The 16139-nt window shown below is 38.2% G+C and overlaps 2 protein-coding genes across 2 annotated transcripts in view; one reads left to right on the top strand and one right to left on the bottom strand.

Annotated features, from left to right (window-relative positions):
• Window positions 1-15342, bottom strand: part of jv (javelin) — a gene marked incomplete at its 5' end in the record, with an annotated part of 161819 nt that extends 146477 nt beyond the window's left edge. Inside the window, one exon of the mRNA XM_065231936.1 lies at window positions 15017-15342. Within this exon, the coding sequence (XP_065088008.1) occupies window positions 15017-15342 (326 nt within the window). The remainder of the gene's footprint in view (window positions 1-15016) is intronic.
• Window positions 1-16139, top strand: part of MCU (mitochondrial calcium uniporter) — a 421200-nt gene that overhangs the window by 275296 nt on the left and 129765 nt on the right. The window lies entirely within an intron of this gene.

The following is a 16139-nucleotide window of genomic DNA, read 5'->3' as shown; positions in this document are numbered from 1 at the left end:
CAGCTCCGAATACGATTTGGCGCGAAATGCGTCATATACGAGCGTCAATTATGACATAAAATTGAGTCATAATAGACGCGAAATTCAGCTCAATCAGATGTACTTTTCATCGAGTAACGAACTATTCAGTCTCGGAGCACTTAATTTTACAAGACATGTTTGTTTACGTACCATCCTTCATGTCAAAGATGGATTCCGTCACGTGTAAAATTAGGTATTTCTAAGTGTTCAGCCTACGGCTAAAAATCCCCTAAATAAAGCAAAAAAAAAATTCCAGATATTCCGGAGGACCATCCAATGGACCCTGGGGTCCATTTTTCAGTCACAATTCCGAGTTCATTCATTGATGAGACGTCTATTATCTTCCAGAGGAGCATTAATAGTCTCCAGGGTCTATTTTCCGATCATAACTTCGAATTCATAATAATAAGTCGTCTATGAGAGTTTTCCAAAAAATACGGAGTTCTTGGATCAGTTTCATGAATTGACCTCTTTTACGGATGTTTCGGATCTTTCAGAGCACCATCCACAGCTTCTGCGGAACGGCAGGCCATCATAGTTATAGCCGCGAAATCACGCGATGATCCCTCAGGTTGTCCTGTTCGCTCCATGCTTCAGTTGACCCTTGGACTTTGCGGATGAAGACAGTTCTGTGGCGGAACCACTCGGCCCATGCCGCTCGAATGGTCCGCATGATCCACCGCTTGACGTCCTGTGGGGGTACCTTGTCGGTGAGTCTGGGACCCGATAGCCCGGCTCCGGCAAGGTGATTAGCAGACTCGTTACCTGTCACTCCGCAGTGTCCGGGAATCCATGTGTACACGGTGTTCTGTTCGGCGTACTTGATAATCGGTTAAGGTAAAGTATCGGTTTGTTGGCTGGCGTCGTAGTGGCACGGAAGATCGCTGCAGCCTCGGCCGAGAAAACCGAGCACTGTGGAAGAAGACTGCTGCGTTCAGCAGTACCGTCTCCGAAAATCCCGATAGCTACTCCGTTTATCGATCGGGAGCCGTCGGTGTACCGGTGTAAGTGGTCAGCATAGTTGGTCCCAAGTAGCTCGGCGACCAATCTGCGCAGAATAACGAATGCATCCCCTGCTTTGAAGCGGTTCTTGATCCGATTGTCCAATTGGATTCGTGAAGAGTGCCAACTTTTCTCTCCATGCCAATGGACTTTGGCCACTGGGGGGAGGTCGATGTCGGCGGCCGTGCGGAGGTCGATGTCGGCGGCCGTGCGGAGGACTCTGTTCCACATCGTTGAGGAGAAAGATCCTATTGTTTCCGGAGGTCTTGGCGGAAAAGGCGGCGGCTTTTGCGGCAATATTTGTGTTTAAGTAAAACCGGAAAGGAAGAAGACCCGCTTTGATGCATGCGGCGCACAGTGGGACGAATTCAAAAAAAGTGGGACATGGCTATTTGCGACGAAACTATTGGGTATAGCTTTTTGTTGTCTTCTAGAATGTTTCTTAATTTTTAAGTACTTTATTTAAGTAGTAAAAATTTTTGGTTAAGGAGGGTATACACTCAGATAAAAAAAATAACTTTTTTATGTCTACTTAAATTTGATGAACAGCTTTGGAAACATTGAAGATGAAGTCTTTATAAGAAACTTTGTCCAAGGTGTAAACTTTCTATCTCTCAAGTGGAAGAAGTTATAGGGTGAAAATGGACTACAAACGGTAGTACCCCCTTAAAAAACGTTTTTTCACCATAACTTTTTTCTTTGAATTTTCTCGTTTATTAAATATTCTACAAAGTTGTAAGTGCTTAGAAAATGCACATTTTGGCAGAAGACAGTAAATCGCTATCTCTTTGTTTAAAGGATTAACGTCAGTTTTTACAATTTTTTTTACACTATCTTTAATGTACCTCAATGTTTTGTTACGTTTTGCTGTTTTCATGAATATTTTTCAAGTATGTACATATATGAAGGCAAAAAACGTGTTGCTTACTGTTAATTATAACAAAAGAAATCATTATGGTGAACATTTGCACTAGCTATCAATATTAAATGACAATACAGCAGGTGGTAACACATTTATTTGAACTTATTTGCGTTTAACGCGTGATTGATGTTGACACTAACGAATTCTGGAATTTTCCTGATTCACGGCGCAGACATTATAAGATCTTCTATTCTTCCTGTTGGTACTCTATCTTCTTCTTCTTCTTATTCGCATTTCAAGCTTATTGCTTAGCGCATATTAGCTTATTGCGTGCCCTCAACTTAGTGTTCTAAATGCACTTCCACAGTTATTAATTGAGAGCTTTCGATGCCAATACCAATGCATGATTTTGTATATTGTGTGGCAAGCACAATGATACTCTATGCCCAGGGAAGTCGAGAAAATTTCCAACCCGAAAGATTCCCTCGACCGGACCGGGAATCGAACCCGCCGCCTCCGGCTTGGTAATACCGTGCCTTTACTGACTAGGCTCTATCAGAAGAACCTTAATAATGCCGAAATAAGGACATCAAAAACTATCGAGAACATCGGGCAAGGAAATGTTCACGGTACAGATATGTGCTTTTTTATATTTTCTAATCATAATTAAGCTTTATGTTTTGTTGTTGTATTCAACAGTGTAGCCACAAATCAAGACATTTTAAACCGACTGATGATGTCTTCAGACCCATTGATTTCATCAATGCGAAAGATTCCAAGAAGGAAAAGCATTCCATTCAGAGGACATGCATTGAAGTTTTTGAACGAACCGAGTATTTTAAAGAACGAGATGCCATGTTCATCCAGCGATGAAGATTGGGAAGATAATTATCAACTGTAATAAAAATTGTAACCAAACAAAAATCAAAAGAGTTTGAATAAATGTTTTATCACCTGCTGTATTGTCATTTAATATTGATAGCTAGTGCAAATGTTCACCATAATGATTTCTTTTGTTATAATTAACAGTAACACGTTTTTTGCCTTCATATATGTACATTAGGGTGTTTCATTTTGAAAAAAGTGATGAATTTTTGATAGGCCACCCTCCAGTTCGATTCATAGCCCCAAAATATGAACCTGTGCAAAAAATGGTAAAGATTGATGAAGGTTTAGAGGTCGCGCCAATGATTTGGATTTTGTATGGAGATTTTGGTGAATTAGTATGGGAAATTATTGATTTTCGTTTACATTGCTCTAACTTTGGTTGTAGTTGTCCAAACGTTGAAAAAAAAAATATGTGGTTGTCATGACAATGATCAACAAGCCTGTTGTTGTTGCGATGAAATTGGCGTTGTTGCCTTGTACATATTCATCTGTCAATTTACCCTATTTTGCCATTTTTTCACATTTTTATAATTCTTGATACGCTGCAAAACTGAGCGTAGCAACTGTAGGCTTTTTGTTTATTGCCATAGCAATAACATACTAAATTTTTTCGACATTTGGACAAGTAGAAGCAAAGTTATAGCGATATAAGCGATTTTTTAAATTCTTCCATAGTAATTCCCATACAAATTTCAAATCATTGGCGCGACCTCTAAACCTTCATCAATCTTTACCAATTTTTGCACAGGTTCATATTTTGGGGCTATGAATCGAACTGGAGGGTGGCCCATCAGAAATTCATCACATTTTTCAGAATGAAGCACCCTAATGTACATACTTGAAAAATCTTCATGAAAACAGCAAAACGTAACAAAACATTGAGGTACATTTTTTGAAAATTTATTAAGCATCCCCTTGGATCCGCCTATGAACTGTATATGAAACAGTAAGGTATAAGTTGCTGAATGAAATGATGTTGTCATTAGCTGCTAATACCTGCTAACCTGCAAGGTACACCCCCTTAAAGATAGTGTAAAAAATTGTAAAAACTGGCGTAAATCCTTTAAACAAAGAGATAGCGATTTACTGTCTTGTGCAAAAATGTGCATTTTCTAAGCACTTACAACTTTGTAGAATATTTAATAAACGAGAAAATTCAAAGAAAAAAGTTATGGTGAAAAAACGTTTTTTAAGGGGGTACTACCGTTTGTAGTCCATTTTCACCCTATAACTTTGTCCACTTGAGAGATAGAAAGTTTACACCTTGGACAAAGTTTCTTAAAAAGACTTCATCTTCAATGTTTCCAAAGGTGTTCATCAAATTTAAGTAGACATAAAAAAGTTATTTTTTTATCTGAGTGTATACCTTCCTTAACCAAAATTTTTTACTACTTAAATAAAGTACTTAAAAAATAAAGAAATATTCTAGAAGACAACAAAAAGCTATACTCAATAGTTTCGTCGCAAATAGCCATGTCCCACTTTTTTTGAATTCGTCCCACTGTGCGGCGTCTGCTTGAGTGGATCGTAGGAGACCAGATATGATGCGGATGTAGCTGTTGTAGACCTAGCGTGCTAACCAGCTTCTCGAAGGCGATACAAGTAATTTCCGTTCCGTAAAGCAACCTACTATAACGTTGTTGACTCTACTGCGGCAGTCCTTTTTGACCTGTTGGAAATGCTGGTCGAAGGAGAGTGTTCGGTCGATCAGTACGCCAAGGACGCGAACTGTTTTCCTGATTGGAATGGCTTGGTCTTGGATCGTAACCGGGGTGCTATTGACTCGGTGATGAGACGAACATACGTGGCATCGGATACTCTTTCTGGCGGACAGCTGGAAACCCATCGAATCGGTCCATTTGACGACGGCAGGGACTGCCGCTTGCGCTTGCCATAGGGTTCGGATCTCTGTGGGACCCGTGGCCACAATCAGAACATCGTCAGCGTAAACAAATATGTAAATGCGCCCAGGTAGCCGGTCAAATACCCTGTTCATTGCCACCAGAAACAACGTGACTGCGATATCGGAGCCTTGAGGGACTCCTGTCGCCTAGTTGAAACTTTTCGACCGCGTGTTCCCCACCAAGGCACGGAATGACCGGTCGGTCAAGAAGTTTCGTATGAAATACATCATATGCCCCTTCAAGCCCCAGTTTATAAGTTTTTCCAGGACGGCTGTCCAATGAGATGATTTCAACGTGGTGTTCCTGGTCGCAAGCTTCCTTGAGTACGTCCTCCAAAGTGGCAGAGTACGTGGACGTACCGAAACCTTGTCCAAGCCCCATAATGTAGGTAGATCACCTTTTCGTGGTGCGTTACGGGATGTAAGATCTAGCACCGATTCCTAGTCCTGACTGCTTCAAACTGGGGGAATAGGATTTTTTCAGTAATTCAAGGAACACATCTTAGTCCTTGCTACTTTTTATGCCTTGTTGATAGTGACAAGACTCGGCTTTGTCTACCGAGGATGATCTTGAAACAAGGAAAAAAATGAGTTAGTTGTCTTCATCTATGTGATTCCTAGTCTTCTATTCGTTGTTCCCTAGTTTGAAGTGGTTAAGACTAGGGTTCTGATGCATGGTCATTATCGGTGCCATACCTTAATTTTGTTGCTATGGAATCCAATTTTGACTGACAAAGGGGCGCGCCTTTGGAGGGTGTTTCAACACTCCGAAGGGTATAAATAGCGGGACCTTTCAATAAGAGTCGGATCCTTGCGATAAATGCAAGAGTGGCAACTGTAAAAAAAAACGAATACTTCATCATTTCTCAATAGTGATGGAGTAATACGACATGCATTAAACTAAGGACACAGTATATAACAATATATCAAATTACTGGTCGCAGTGGTGTTAGGCCCCGAACAGAGGAAAAAAAACCTTGTCCAAAGACATGTTGTCGGTGATCGAGCAAGCTGTTGGTCTCAAGGAACATCTTGAGTCGACGGTTCACCATCAGTTCGAATACCTTGGCCATGCAGGATGTGAGAGCGATCGGCCGGAACTTAGATGTGCCCCTGTCTTTTTCGTTTGCCTTCGGGATGGGCACGACGAGGCTCTCCTTCCACAGCTTCGGGTAGGTATCCGAAACCCAGAGTTGGTTGAACATCTCAAGCATGCAACACTTGCCCTCAAGAGGCCTTTTTTTTTTCAAAGTGGATACCCGAGATCGTCGGGCCCGCAGATTTGCCGATGCTGCGGCTTAGTGCGTGCTGGAGTTCCACCCAGGAGAAAGGCTCGTTGATCTCGAGGTTGTCCGTGTCGGGCGGGATGCTGAACTCAGCGGCTGATGTACGGGTAGGCTTTGCCAACCGCTGATATTATGGTTTATGAGTTATGATTTTGTTAAACAAGCAGGTTAGGGTGGCCCCTGAAAAAACAGATTTCTTTGAATATCTTTTCATAAGTTCATTTCTCGTAAAAATGTTGTTTAAAAAAAATTTAGAACTTATGATAACGCATATTTTTGCTTGAGCAACCATGTTTTTTTTTCGAATAGAAAATTAATGGAGATTTTCTTCGAAAAAAATGGTTCTATTAAATTGTCAGTATCTCTAAATGGAGCTAACCGATTTTAAAACCTTTGATTCTATTTAGAAGATTGTGTTTTTTTTTCATTTTTGGTGATAAAACTGTGAGAGCGTTTTTTGTTAAAAGTATTTTATTTTATATAAAAAAAAGTTATATTTTTAGCAAAAACAAACCATAACTTTTCAAATCAAGGAGAAATCCACTTAGTTGCTTTAGCAGTTTTACGAGAAATAAACGAATAAAAATATATTTAAAGAAAGCCGATTTTCTAGGGGCTCGTTTAAAATAATCATAACTCATGAACCATAAGAGATAAAAATTTGATGTTTTGAACAAAGCTAAGCAACAAATAAGGGTCATTCCTGCTCAAGTGGGTACACCACCTATGGTCGATGTCACCTATTTGAGCCAAATTTGGCCAAAACGCTTATTTTTGCATTCTGATCAAACGCATTTTTTTATTTTGCTCTGTAGTGCCTAGATCCCTCTCGGCTACAACCCTGGATTTTCGAGATTTTATAAAATTTCATCCTTCAGAAGAGGTTACTCCACAACCAAATAAGCTATTCGTGATCTTAGAACGTCAACTTGAAGTTTTTTTTTTAATGTAGATTCCTATAGGATAGATTTTATTTTTGTTATAGTAACTGCAGTAAACAGGCGGATAACCGGTAGGTATCCAAATTGTCAAAAAATGGCTTATTTTCACCATGGGCGGGATTTTTTATTTCTTAATATTTTGGGCTCAAATTTTCACCACACTTTGGAAAACTCTTTTACTTGATGTGTTTTCAAGGGCAAATGATTTAGACAAACAGTTTTTGAGATGTGACCAGATGAGTGAGTGGTAGTTTTGAGCTTTTCTGGTGAAAAATCAATGCTATTTAATTTTTTTTTATTTTTTCACGTAGATGGCACAATATTATCTTTTTGTTATTTTTCACATGTTCTGGGCAGGATCCTCATTATATGAAATCATAACTAGCTCATTTATTTACTTCTGTCCGTAATTTAATTGTGGTCCTAAGAGTGAAAAATACGTTCATATGCGATATAGCCAAAACGTTGTGCTTTAGAAGTCTGATGAAATTAGATAAATTAGCAGGTATATAAAATTTCAGTTGTGAATGATAGGTGCTACTTGAATAATACCCTTATTTGAGTAATTAATTATTTTTTTTAGAAGTAATCTCACGAGCAAGAATGCCATGTACCTAAAAGTGATGGTTTGGGCGCTAATATTTTAGTCTTCCTAAATATAGCTTTGGGACCATTGCACACATTGTGTAGCTTAAATTTTCTGGTCATAACTCCAAATCCTTTCCGATAAGACGCCAATGAGTGGTTTCGAAAAAAGCGGACCAAGAACTGAAAAATGTTATGGATGTTCTGGATTTTCCTGGTGAACCATCTCGTGGTCCTAATGGTCCATTTTCCGGTCACAACTCCCATTTTATTCTGATGAGACTTCTATGACTGATTTCGAAAAATCAGAAAATCATTCCGTGGTCCTCGGGATCCATTTTCAGGTCACAAATCTGAATTAATTCTAATAAGACGTCTATGAGTGGTTTAAAAAAAAAACACGGAGCTACAGAATCAGTTTCACTAATTTACCACTTTTACGGATGTTTCTGATCTTCTAGTGGACCATCCCGTAGTCTCCAGGGTCCATATTCCGGTTACAACTTCGATTTTATTGTCATAAAACGTCTATCAGTGGTTTCGAAAAATTCGCGGAACTCTAGGATCAGTTTCATGATTCAACCACTTTTACGGGTGTTCCGGGTTTTTCGAAGGACCAGACTTCTGACTTTCTGGATGCAAAATCGTCATAAAGGGAGGTTATATATTGTTATTATATATATAGAGACGAACCAGCCGAAGGCTAAAAGTCTCTTTAATAAAGAAAAAAAAAATCTTGTTAATAACTTTCCAGAAGACACCAGGAAGTTATCTCTTCAAATTACCCTGCAATAAGTGTTTGTCCCCAATGAGCTCTAATCCCATATGCTACGTGTATTCGTTAATGCCAGTTCCTATTGTGCGGTCCCTATTAACCGTACTATAGTAATCTTGACTGTAATTAAATATAACACCTCAACCAGATTAGCAAAGAAAAACGAACTGGTTTCCTCAACATTTATCAGTTGCTTCACAGTGATATAAATGTGAAAAAGCTTATGCGTCCACCTCCTTGTTCACGTCAAATATTTACAAGCATTCCCAGCGACCAAGAGTTCATGAATAACCAACAAAGCATAGACTACTCCAAATAAAATTTCTTTTATAACTACTACTATTAAATTATCTCAATCTTATGAATCTTCCTCAGTATTCCATTGAAATTATTTTCTGAACACTCTTCAAAATCGGTTTGTAATTCTCTTTGAATTCTCAGCATAACTCTCAACATGTGCATTAAAATTCAGCTACTATTATCCTCATGATTCCCATACAATTTTTCTCAGAATCAACTACATTGCCGTAGCTAGAAATGTATCTGGAGGGGGCCTAGGGGGGTTGAGGGCTGTTGCATTTTTGTTTATTTTGCTAAACTACGGTTGAATAAAAACTCGCAAAGATGCTATTCCATCAAATTGCGTCAAGGCAACTACATTAGGTATATGTAGAAAACTCCATCTTTTCGTTGAAATTTATGTCCGGAATTCTTGACAAAATAGCTAAATCACCAAGACATGGATAATTCCTATAGAGAATGTACAAACATGTCCATAAAATATAAATTCATCATTGAACATTCCATCAGACTCAATTAACAGGAAAAGTTTTGAATGCTTCCTGAACAACCTACAGTCTTGAAAGAAAATTTGAATTTTTAAAAATTTGAAGATCTCCAGAACTTGATCAACCTGAATTCTTATTTAGAAAAAATAGCCAAAGAAATTTACTAATATCTTCGTTTATATGGAGATCTTTTGAATATTTCCTGCTCTATAGGAAGGATGTCTGAAAGAATATCTTGTAACTTATGCAACGTTTCATGAACATCTACAAAACTCCCTTAAATTTTACAAAATATCCTCCAATATTCCAAATTCTACGAAGATCTCTGAACATATTTGTACGTTTAGAAGGACACCTATCAGCCACAAAGATCTCTGACAAACTGCAACGAAGATTCCTAAACTGAAGCGATCCCTGAAGTTCTTGGACGTTTATTGAACTATTTTTAGATCTTCTGCAAAATTCCTTCATTCCTTTATTTAACGTCGGTCTCTGTTCCGCAATCTAGTGCCAATCACCGACGGACATCGATTGCCATCCATTGACGGCAATCGAATGTACAGGAAGGCAGCTTCCATACCTGCGTAGGATATCGCACCCATTCAACATACATGGGCCGGGACCAACGGCTTTACTTCCCTTCCGAAGGAAGACGTGACCAGAGATTTTTATGCCTCAGAAAAATCCCACCGACCTCGGCTGGGATTGAACCCAGACCCATTCGGGTTGAAAAAGCAAATCAACAAAATTCCGTGAACTTATATGAAGTTTTAAGCAGCTCCTCATAATGCTACGAAAATCTCCAAACTTCTACAAAGTTTGCTACATTTCTACGTTTCTCGTTGATTTTCCACGAAGTTCCACGAACGAAATTTCTTGAATTTGTACGCCCGTGAGGCTTGAAAAAGTGCCCTGAAATTAAATAGAGGTTGCCGATCAATAATGAGCATCCCTGAAATATAATAATGTTCCCTTGACTTCTACGAAGCTCCTTTAAGTTTGATAAATTTTCCACTTCTACGCAGTTTTAAGAACTTTTCCAAGATCCTTGTTTCTACGATTTTTTCTGAAGATCTATGAATTACCCTGAATTTCTACTAAGTTTCCTTAATGTTACGATGTTTCCTGAACTTCTTAGAAGCCCTTGAAGTTTAACGAAGTTCTCAGAAGTTAAAGAAAAATCCTTGGTCTCATGGCCAATTTGTAGAGCCTGAAGACGTCTTAATATGCCATCCATTAAATATCGATATAATATAATTTCTTAAAATTGTTTCTTTTAGTCCAGAACATAAGAAAAGTAGTTAACATAAAGGATTTAAAAAAAATCGTTGATTGTGGTCCAATTTTATGAATCGCTGTTAAAAGTAACATCGAATTTGACAAGCTTGACAAAATACCGGTGAGTCAAAAAAAAACACCAAAAGCTTCGGGGGCCCTAGATAATTCTAAGGCTACGCCAATGATCAACTAGCAATTATCCTTGAAGTTTTTTCGTCATAACTCCCTTCAAATTCTTTTAAGAATAACCTAGGAATTCTATCCAGAACTATTTTTTCTTCTCTCCAGAAATCCATTGGAGTTTGTGCAAGAATTCCTTAGGACTTAATGTCAGAATTATCTTGGAATTCTGGTAAGAACTCCTTAAAATTTCGCATCCTCCTTAACACTTCATTTTTGTTTGAACTCTCATCAACTAACTCTAGGCATTCTAAAAAAAACATGGAAAATTTTGTTGAACTGTTAGAACCCTACAAATTTTCCAGGGACTTTTTTTTTTTTATTATCTAGGATCTAGAAAATTCTGTGTTTTTGTCATTATTATCGAGATTTTCAGTAAAAACCCAAAACTTGATAGGGGAAATGGATGGAATGTCGGCCCAAATGCCCCTAATTACGGCCAATACATAAATGCAGCCATCGACTAAATTTTTAATAGCGGTCAAAAAATATCCATTAGTACCGTCCCAATGACGCGTTTATCTAGAACAAATTGATTAATAGCAGATTTTTAGCGATGGACCCAATCTTAGATCCATAGGCCAACATTAGAGCCATTCCCCTTAGCTTAAAAAATATATAACTCAAATCCTAAAAAAACACATCGCTGATTTTTTTATATATTGTTCAAAAAAAGCCTAAATTTTCAAAGAAAAATATAAAAGCATATTGCGCCCTCTGTCTACAAATCATGAAAACCATAAAAAAAAAAACAAATACAAACAATGTTTTAGCATCATTAGATTTTAACAAGTAATTACCTCTCATTTGATATTTTGGTTTTTGAAATCGGCCCAGTCGTTCAAGAGCTATGATTTTTTGAAAACAGTCATACTTTGGACCACCCTAACATGGAAATGGTCACCCTAATAAAAAAATAAAAAAAATACAGGTCCAATATTATGCGACAAGGATCTAAACGAGAGATGCCAGATTTACAGACATGTCTGTGAATTTACAGACTTCTATTTTTTTTCACAAACATTTTTTTTTTATTTACAGACATTAACAGACTTTTTAGTTTTTTCACAGATATTCACAGACATTTGTAATCAAGGTAAAATTTTAAAATTTATTAATCAAATTACACTTTCGATGCATTTTGCAACACGCATTAGAAATTCGCGCGTTTTCAAATCCACCACGCAAACGAGCTGTCACTGTTACAGACGGACATAGTTATAGACCTGTCAATGTGCTGCCATGTTGTTGTATCCAAAACGAACATTTTCCATACGATTTGACGGTTTGTTTGAATACGTCAACTCATGTTGGCGGGTCTATAACTTGACTGTCTATAGTCACTTTCACTGAAAAAGTGAATGAAACCGAAGGGGAACAAAGTCCCAGATTTATTCAAATTTTACTAAAAATTACTCTTAAGTTTGATTTATTGATTTATCGTCGGAGAAATCCATTTTATCGGATTCATCCGATATAATCGTGCTTAAATCTCTAAAAACAAATAATATCGATTTTTATCGGTCACATCTCTTATATCTGGTCACCTCGCTATAAGTATCATGACAGGTAACGATGACAGTCGTTTGTTTATAAGAAAAGAACGTCGTGAAATTTCAACCAACAATTCAAAAAGGCGGATCAGCTTTTGTAATCAAATCTTGTAATGCTCTTTTCTCGCAAATCGAAGCTCGCCTTGCCAAATCAACAACACCGTCGGCTAGGGAAAATTCTCTCCTATTGGTTTGCGTAGCAGTGCTTTAGTTTGCAAGATAAGGTCTTTTCAAATTTGCTGATCCTCCCTTTAGTATTGTTGGTTGATAAATCTGTTCGAAAATCGTATGTTCAAAAATCATTTATGGTGATTCCTTGAAGAGTCCACAAAATGATGACTGAGATGCCCTATCACTTCAAGTGTTCTAGAGCACAAATTTCGGACACAGTTGTGACATCACTCATGAAGTTGAAACTGCTGCATCAAATGTGAAGTTCCAGTTTCATTGTTATATGTTTTATGACAGCTGTGCTCTTGAAATTTTGAGGTGATAGTATAGCGCATTACACACATTATAGGAAGTACGTAAAGGCATATGTCACGAATGGGAATTCTCGGATATCTCCAAGGTCATTACTGATTTCCATTACAACCTCAACAGTCTTCCCCAATATCAGGCATCCTTGGTCTTGAGTTTGGTCACGTTTGGCCATCAATTATGTTGCCAAATCTCCGGGCAAATATCGTTGCTTCCAGAGTTTGAATATGGAACAATCACCGAAGCAGGTGCTCAAAAAAGTGACAGTTCACATCACAAAATACACTAAACACTTCATCAGCATAATGCTCGATAATTCTACCACATCCAAGATTGTCGATGAATAGTGTATGAAATCGGATAACATCGGCAGGTACTTCTTAATATTCATTACGACTCGAATTTATCTTAAAAAATCGAAATTTTGCTTAGCTTAGCTTTTAGCTAGTTTAGCTAATTAATTATATCTTGATTACGTACGTATGATTGAAAAACTGTGAACAGCAAACAATACTTATTTTTTCAATAATTCATAACTTTTTTGTTTATGATTTGCCCAGCAAATGCGCAGTGTCAGTAGGTATAACTTTATCTAAATTACAAAATAAATATAAAAAAATATTTTAAAAACAATATGCAATTTGAGTAATTTTAATTTTTTTTTGATAATTTTGATTTTTTTTTTGTAAAAAAAATTATAATTTTTTACAGTGTATATTTTTTCTTCAAAGGCACAATACTTGTCCGCAACTTCTTCGAAGACACCATCTCAATCAAACAAATCGTTCGCAAGATATATGTTTTTTCTATTGATGCGTATCATTTTTGCATAAGCCCTTTTCAAGTGTTAGTCGTGTACAAAACTAGGGAACCAAATATGTAAAATGGCATGCTGGACAATAAAAAAAAACTGTGCAAAGTTTCAACATAATCGTAGAAGGCCTATCAAAATATTAAAAAAAAAATCGTCCTTTGAAATGGAACTGCTGTTATATTTGCTCTTTTAATTTCTCCATATTTAGGTGGTGGAAAGTTGAATCTCTCACTAAGATGGGGCATGCAAAAGGACCAGTACTAAATAACTAACGGATTCCCACACTATATGGCATATATATCGACTCAAACTTAAGTTTAGATTACGCTAACTCTAGAAAACATAGTTTACTTGTACACTGAGTAAAAATTTCCGGGTCTCATAAATCTTTTCGAATGTGACAAAAATCGACGAAAAATTTAATCATTCTAGAAGTATACAAATTAATATGTACATCGAGATGTTGCTCATATTACAAAAAAAAACAAATTCCTGTAAGAGCTCGGGAAGCTTTACTCAGTCTATTAGTTAACTACGTTTTCAAGAATATGAGTGAATTAATCTCATTTGTCGTGTAATCGTAATTTATCTTTTTTATTTATTGCTTTTTACGTATAAGGCGTAAATAAATGCATTCCCAACTCCAATGAGGTTCGATTCGTTAAAAGCAGGTCTTTTTTGCTCGAACATGACTTTTACAGACATTTCAAATTTCGCATCTATTTCATGCAGCTAATTTTATGCAGCCCAATTACAGACATTTTTGAAATTCACAGACATTTTTCGCAGACTTCTGAACTAAATATCTAGCATCTCTGATCCAGCTACCATTTTTTACAAAATAGCCGTTTGTTTATTTTGTCTGGAACTGGTCGGTTTCAATTGCTACTTGTCACATTTGTTGCATGAAATAAGACCGATAAACGATCCGGACCCCATCTTGGAGCTACTCCTACTGGCCCTGTTGTATTTTCCGAGCGCTCGCAGAATTGCCATTTTCACTTTCATGTCTCATTATTTCTGTTTTTCCACTTTCGCTTCAATTCTGATGGAACTTGCTTGCAATGCATGGCTGACAAAATGACAGTCGTAAAGTTTAACAGCGCTAAAGTGACATTATTAAGACCGAAATGAGAGCTTTTCCTCTGCCTGCACGTGTGCGAGTGATTTGTATTTATCTCGCCCAACATTTGTCGCCCGAGGAAAGTGGAAAGGGTGAAACATTATTGCAACAATTACGTCTTATTCGGTAGAGCGTACACATAGAAGATTAGTTGGAAATGTGTGTGGCAGACTGAACGCTCAACATTGATGAGAAAACTTTCGTCGTGACTTGTTTGGGGGTTGTTAGTTGCCGCCACATCACTTGGTTCACTTGGTGATGATGGTTGGAGACATAAACCACATCCCGACGATTCCCAGGGATGTGCTGCCTGGCCTGTGCGTTATGGGAGTGATGTTTATGAGTTAAGTTTCCAAGGAATGTCTTGTTTGGTTATGGTTTGTTTTCGGGATGTTATATGACTCGTAATTAATTTTAAGTATATGTGATGCATACTTAAATGGATCTCAGTCAGGCAGCTCAAAATCAGTATGTTGGACGATTGTTACAAAATACGTGAATAATCATGAATGAGAAATGGGACCGATTGCCACTCACCTTCTTCGACTCTTGCTCTGCGAGCCGCGCAGATTTCCCACTCCAGTTCCTCCATGGCAGAGCGAGTTACTCTGGCCAGACCCTATGTTGAACAGCGGCCGCCGCCGGATCCAGGAGAGCCCAAAGTGCAACCGGAACCGGACCGGTTTTCTGTGTTTCCTCCGAATCTTGCACGTCTTCCCAGCGGCGGCGAGGCGGAATCGGATGCGGTAGCACACCTTACTATCGGCTCGTCCTCGCGAGAAGAAACGGCTGCCACGAGGGCGGCAATGGTGGTGAAATGCGTTTGCGTGTGATGGTGATAATGACGGTGAATCGTGAGGAGGAAAATCGAGAGCAATTCAGTTGAAGGATGCTGGATGCCGTTCGTCACCACCCTGAAGCTGTCGTTATCCACTGGTAAGGCTCCTGCATGAGGCTGGATTTTATGGAAAAGAAGGACCGAAAAATGTACTTAGATTTTATGAGAATTTTCTTTTGAAGGGGATCTTAATTCTAATTAACGATCGTTTCGCTTGAACATTTACAACATGAAGCAGATTTTTCGTCTCATATCTCGAAGGAAGCCAAATTCCGAACCCTTGTGAAGGAATGTCACCGGAGCACGCTCCAATGTCGCAGAAAGGTCGTCATCGCCAAGGCCGGGTTTCTTTTTTCATAAGCTCCTTTTCAGATCCCACCAATTTCCGAACCCGGCTTATTGGACCATCAAATTTTACATCCACCGAACCTTTTCCCAATATCAATCCAACTTTTATCGAATGTGTGTGTGTGTGTGTGTGCACGTGGGTGAGTGGGATTTTCCCCAACCTGATCACATTCTTTGGGTGGTTGTTTCAATTCCGTAAAACTGTTTCACTTTCATTTCCCAAAGGTGAACCAGCGCAGGTTCGTTGCATTTCATTCTCTATTTCCGGACATAATTAGTACATGTGAAACATTCAATTAGCTTTCTCGAGCGAGCCCTCCACTGCTTCTGCTTCTTCTTCTTCTTCTTCTTCTTATTCTTCTATGTGATTAATTGGGCGCAATGCCGTGTACTACGGTTCGAGAAACAGACAGAGAGCAAGACCATTTGTATCCCCCAATGAATGACCCCAATCTCAAAGCTAAACCCGAGCGC

This window comes from Ochlerotatus camptorhynchus, unplaced genomic scaffold (assembly GCF_037179485.1).
Source record: "Ochlerotatus camptorhynchus isolate MF236.1 unplaced genomic scaffold, CSIRO-AGI_Acam_v1.1 ptg000361l, whole genome shotgun sequence".
In the NCBI taxonomy this organism is placed as follows: Eukaryota; Metazoa; Arthropoda; class Insecta; order Diptera; family Culicidae; genus Ochlerotatus; species Ochlerotatus camptorhynchus.
This window is presented reverse-complemented; position numbering and strand designations above follow the sequence as displayed.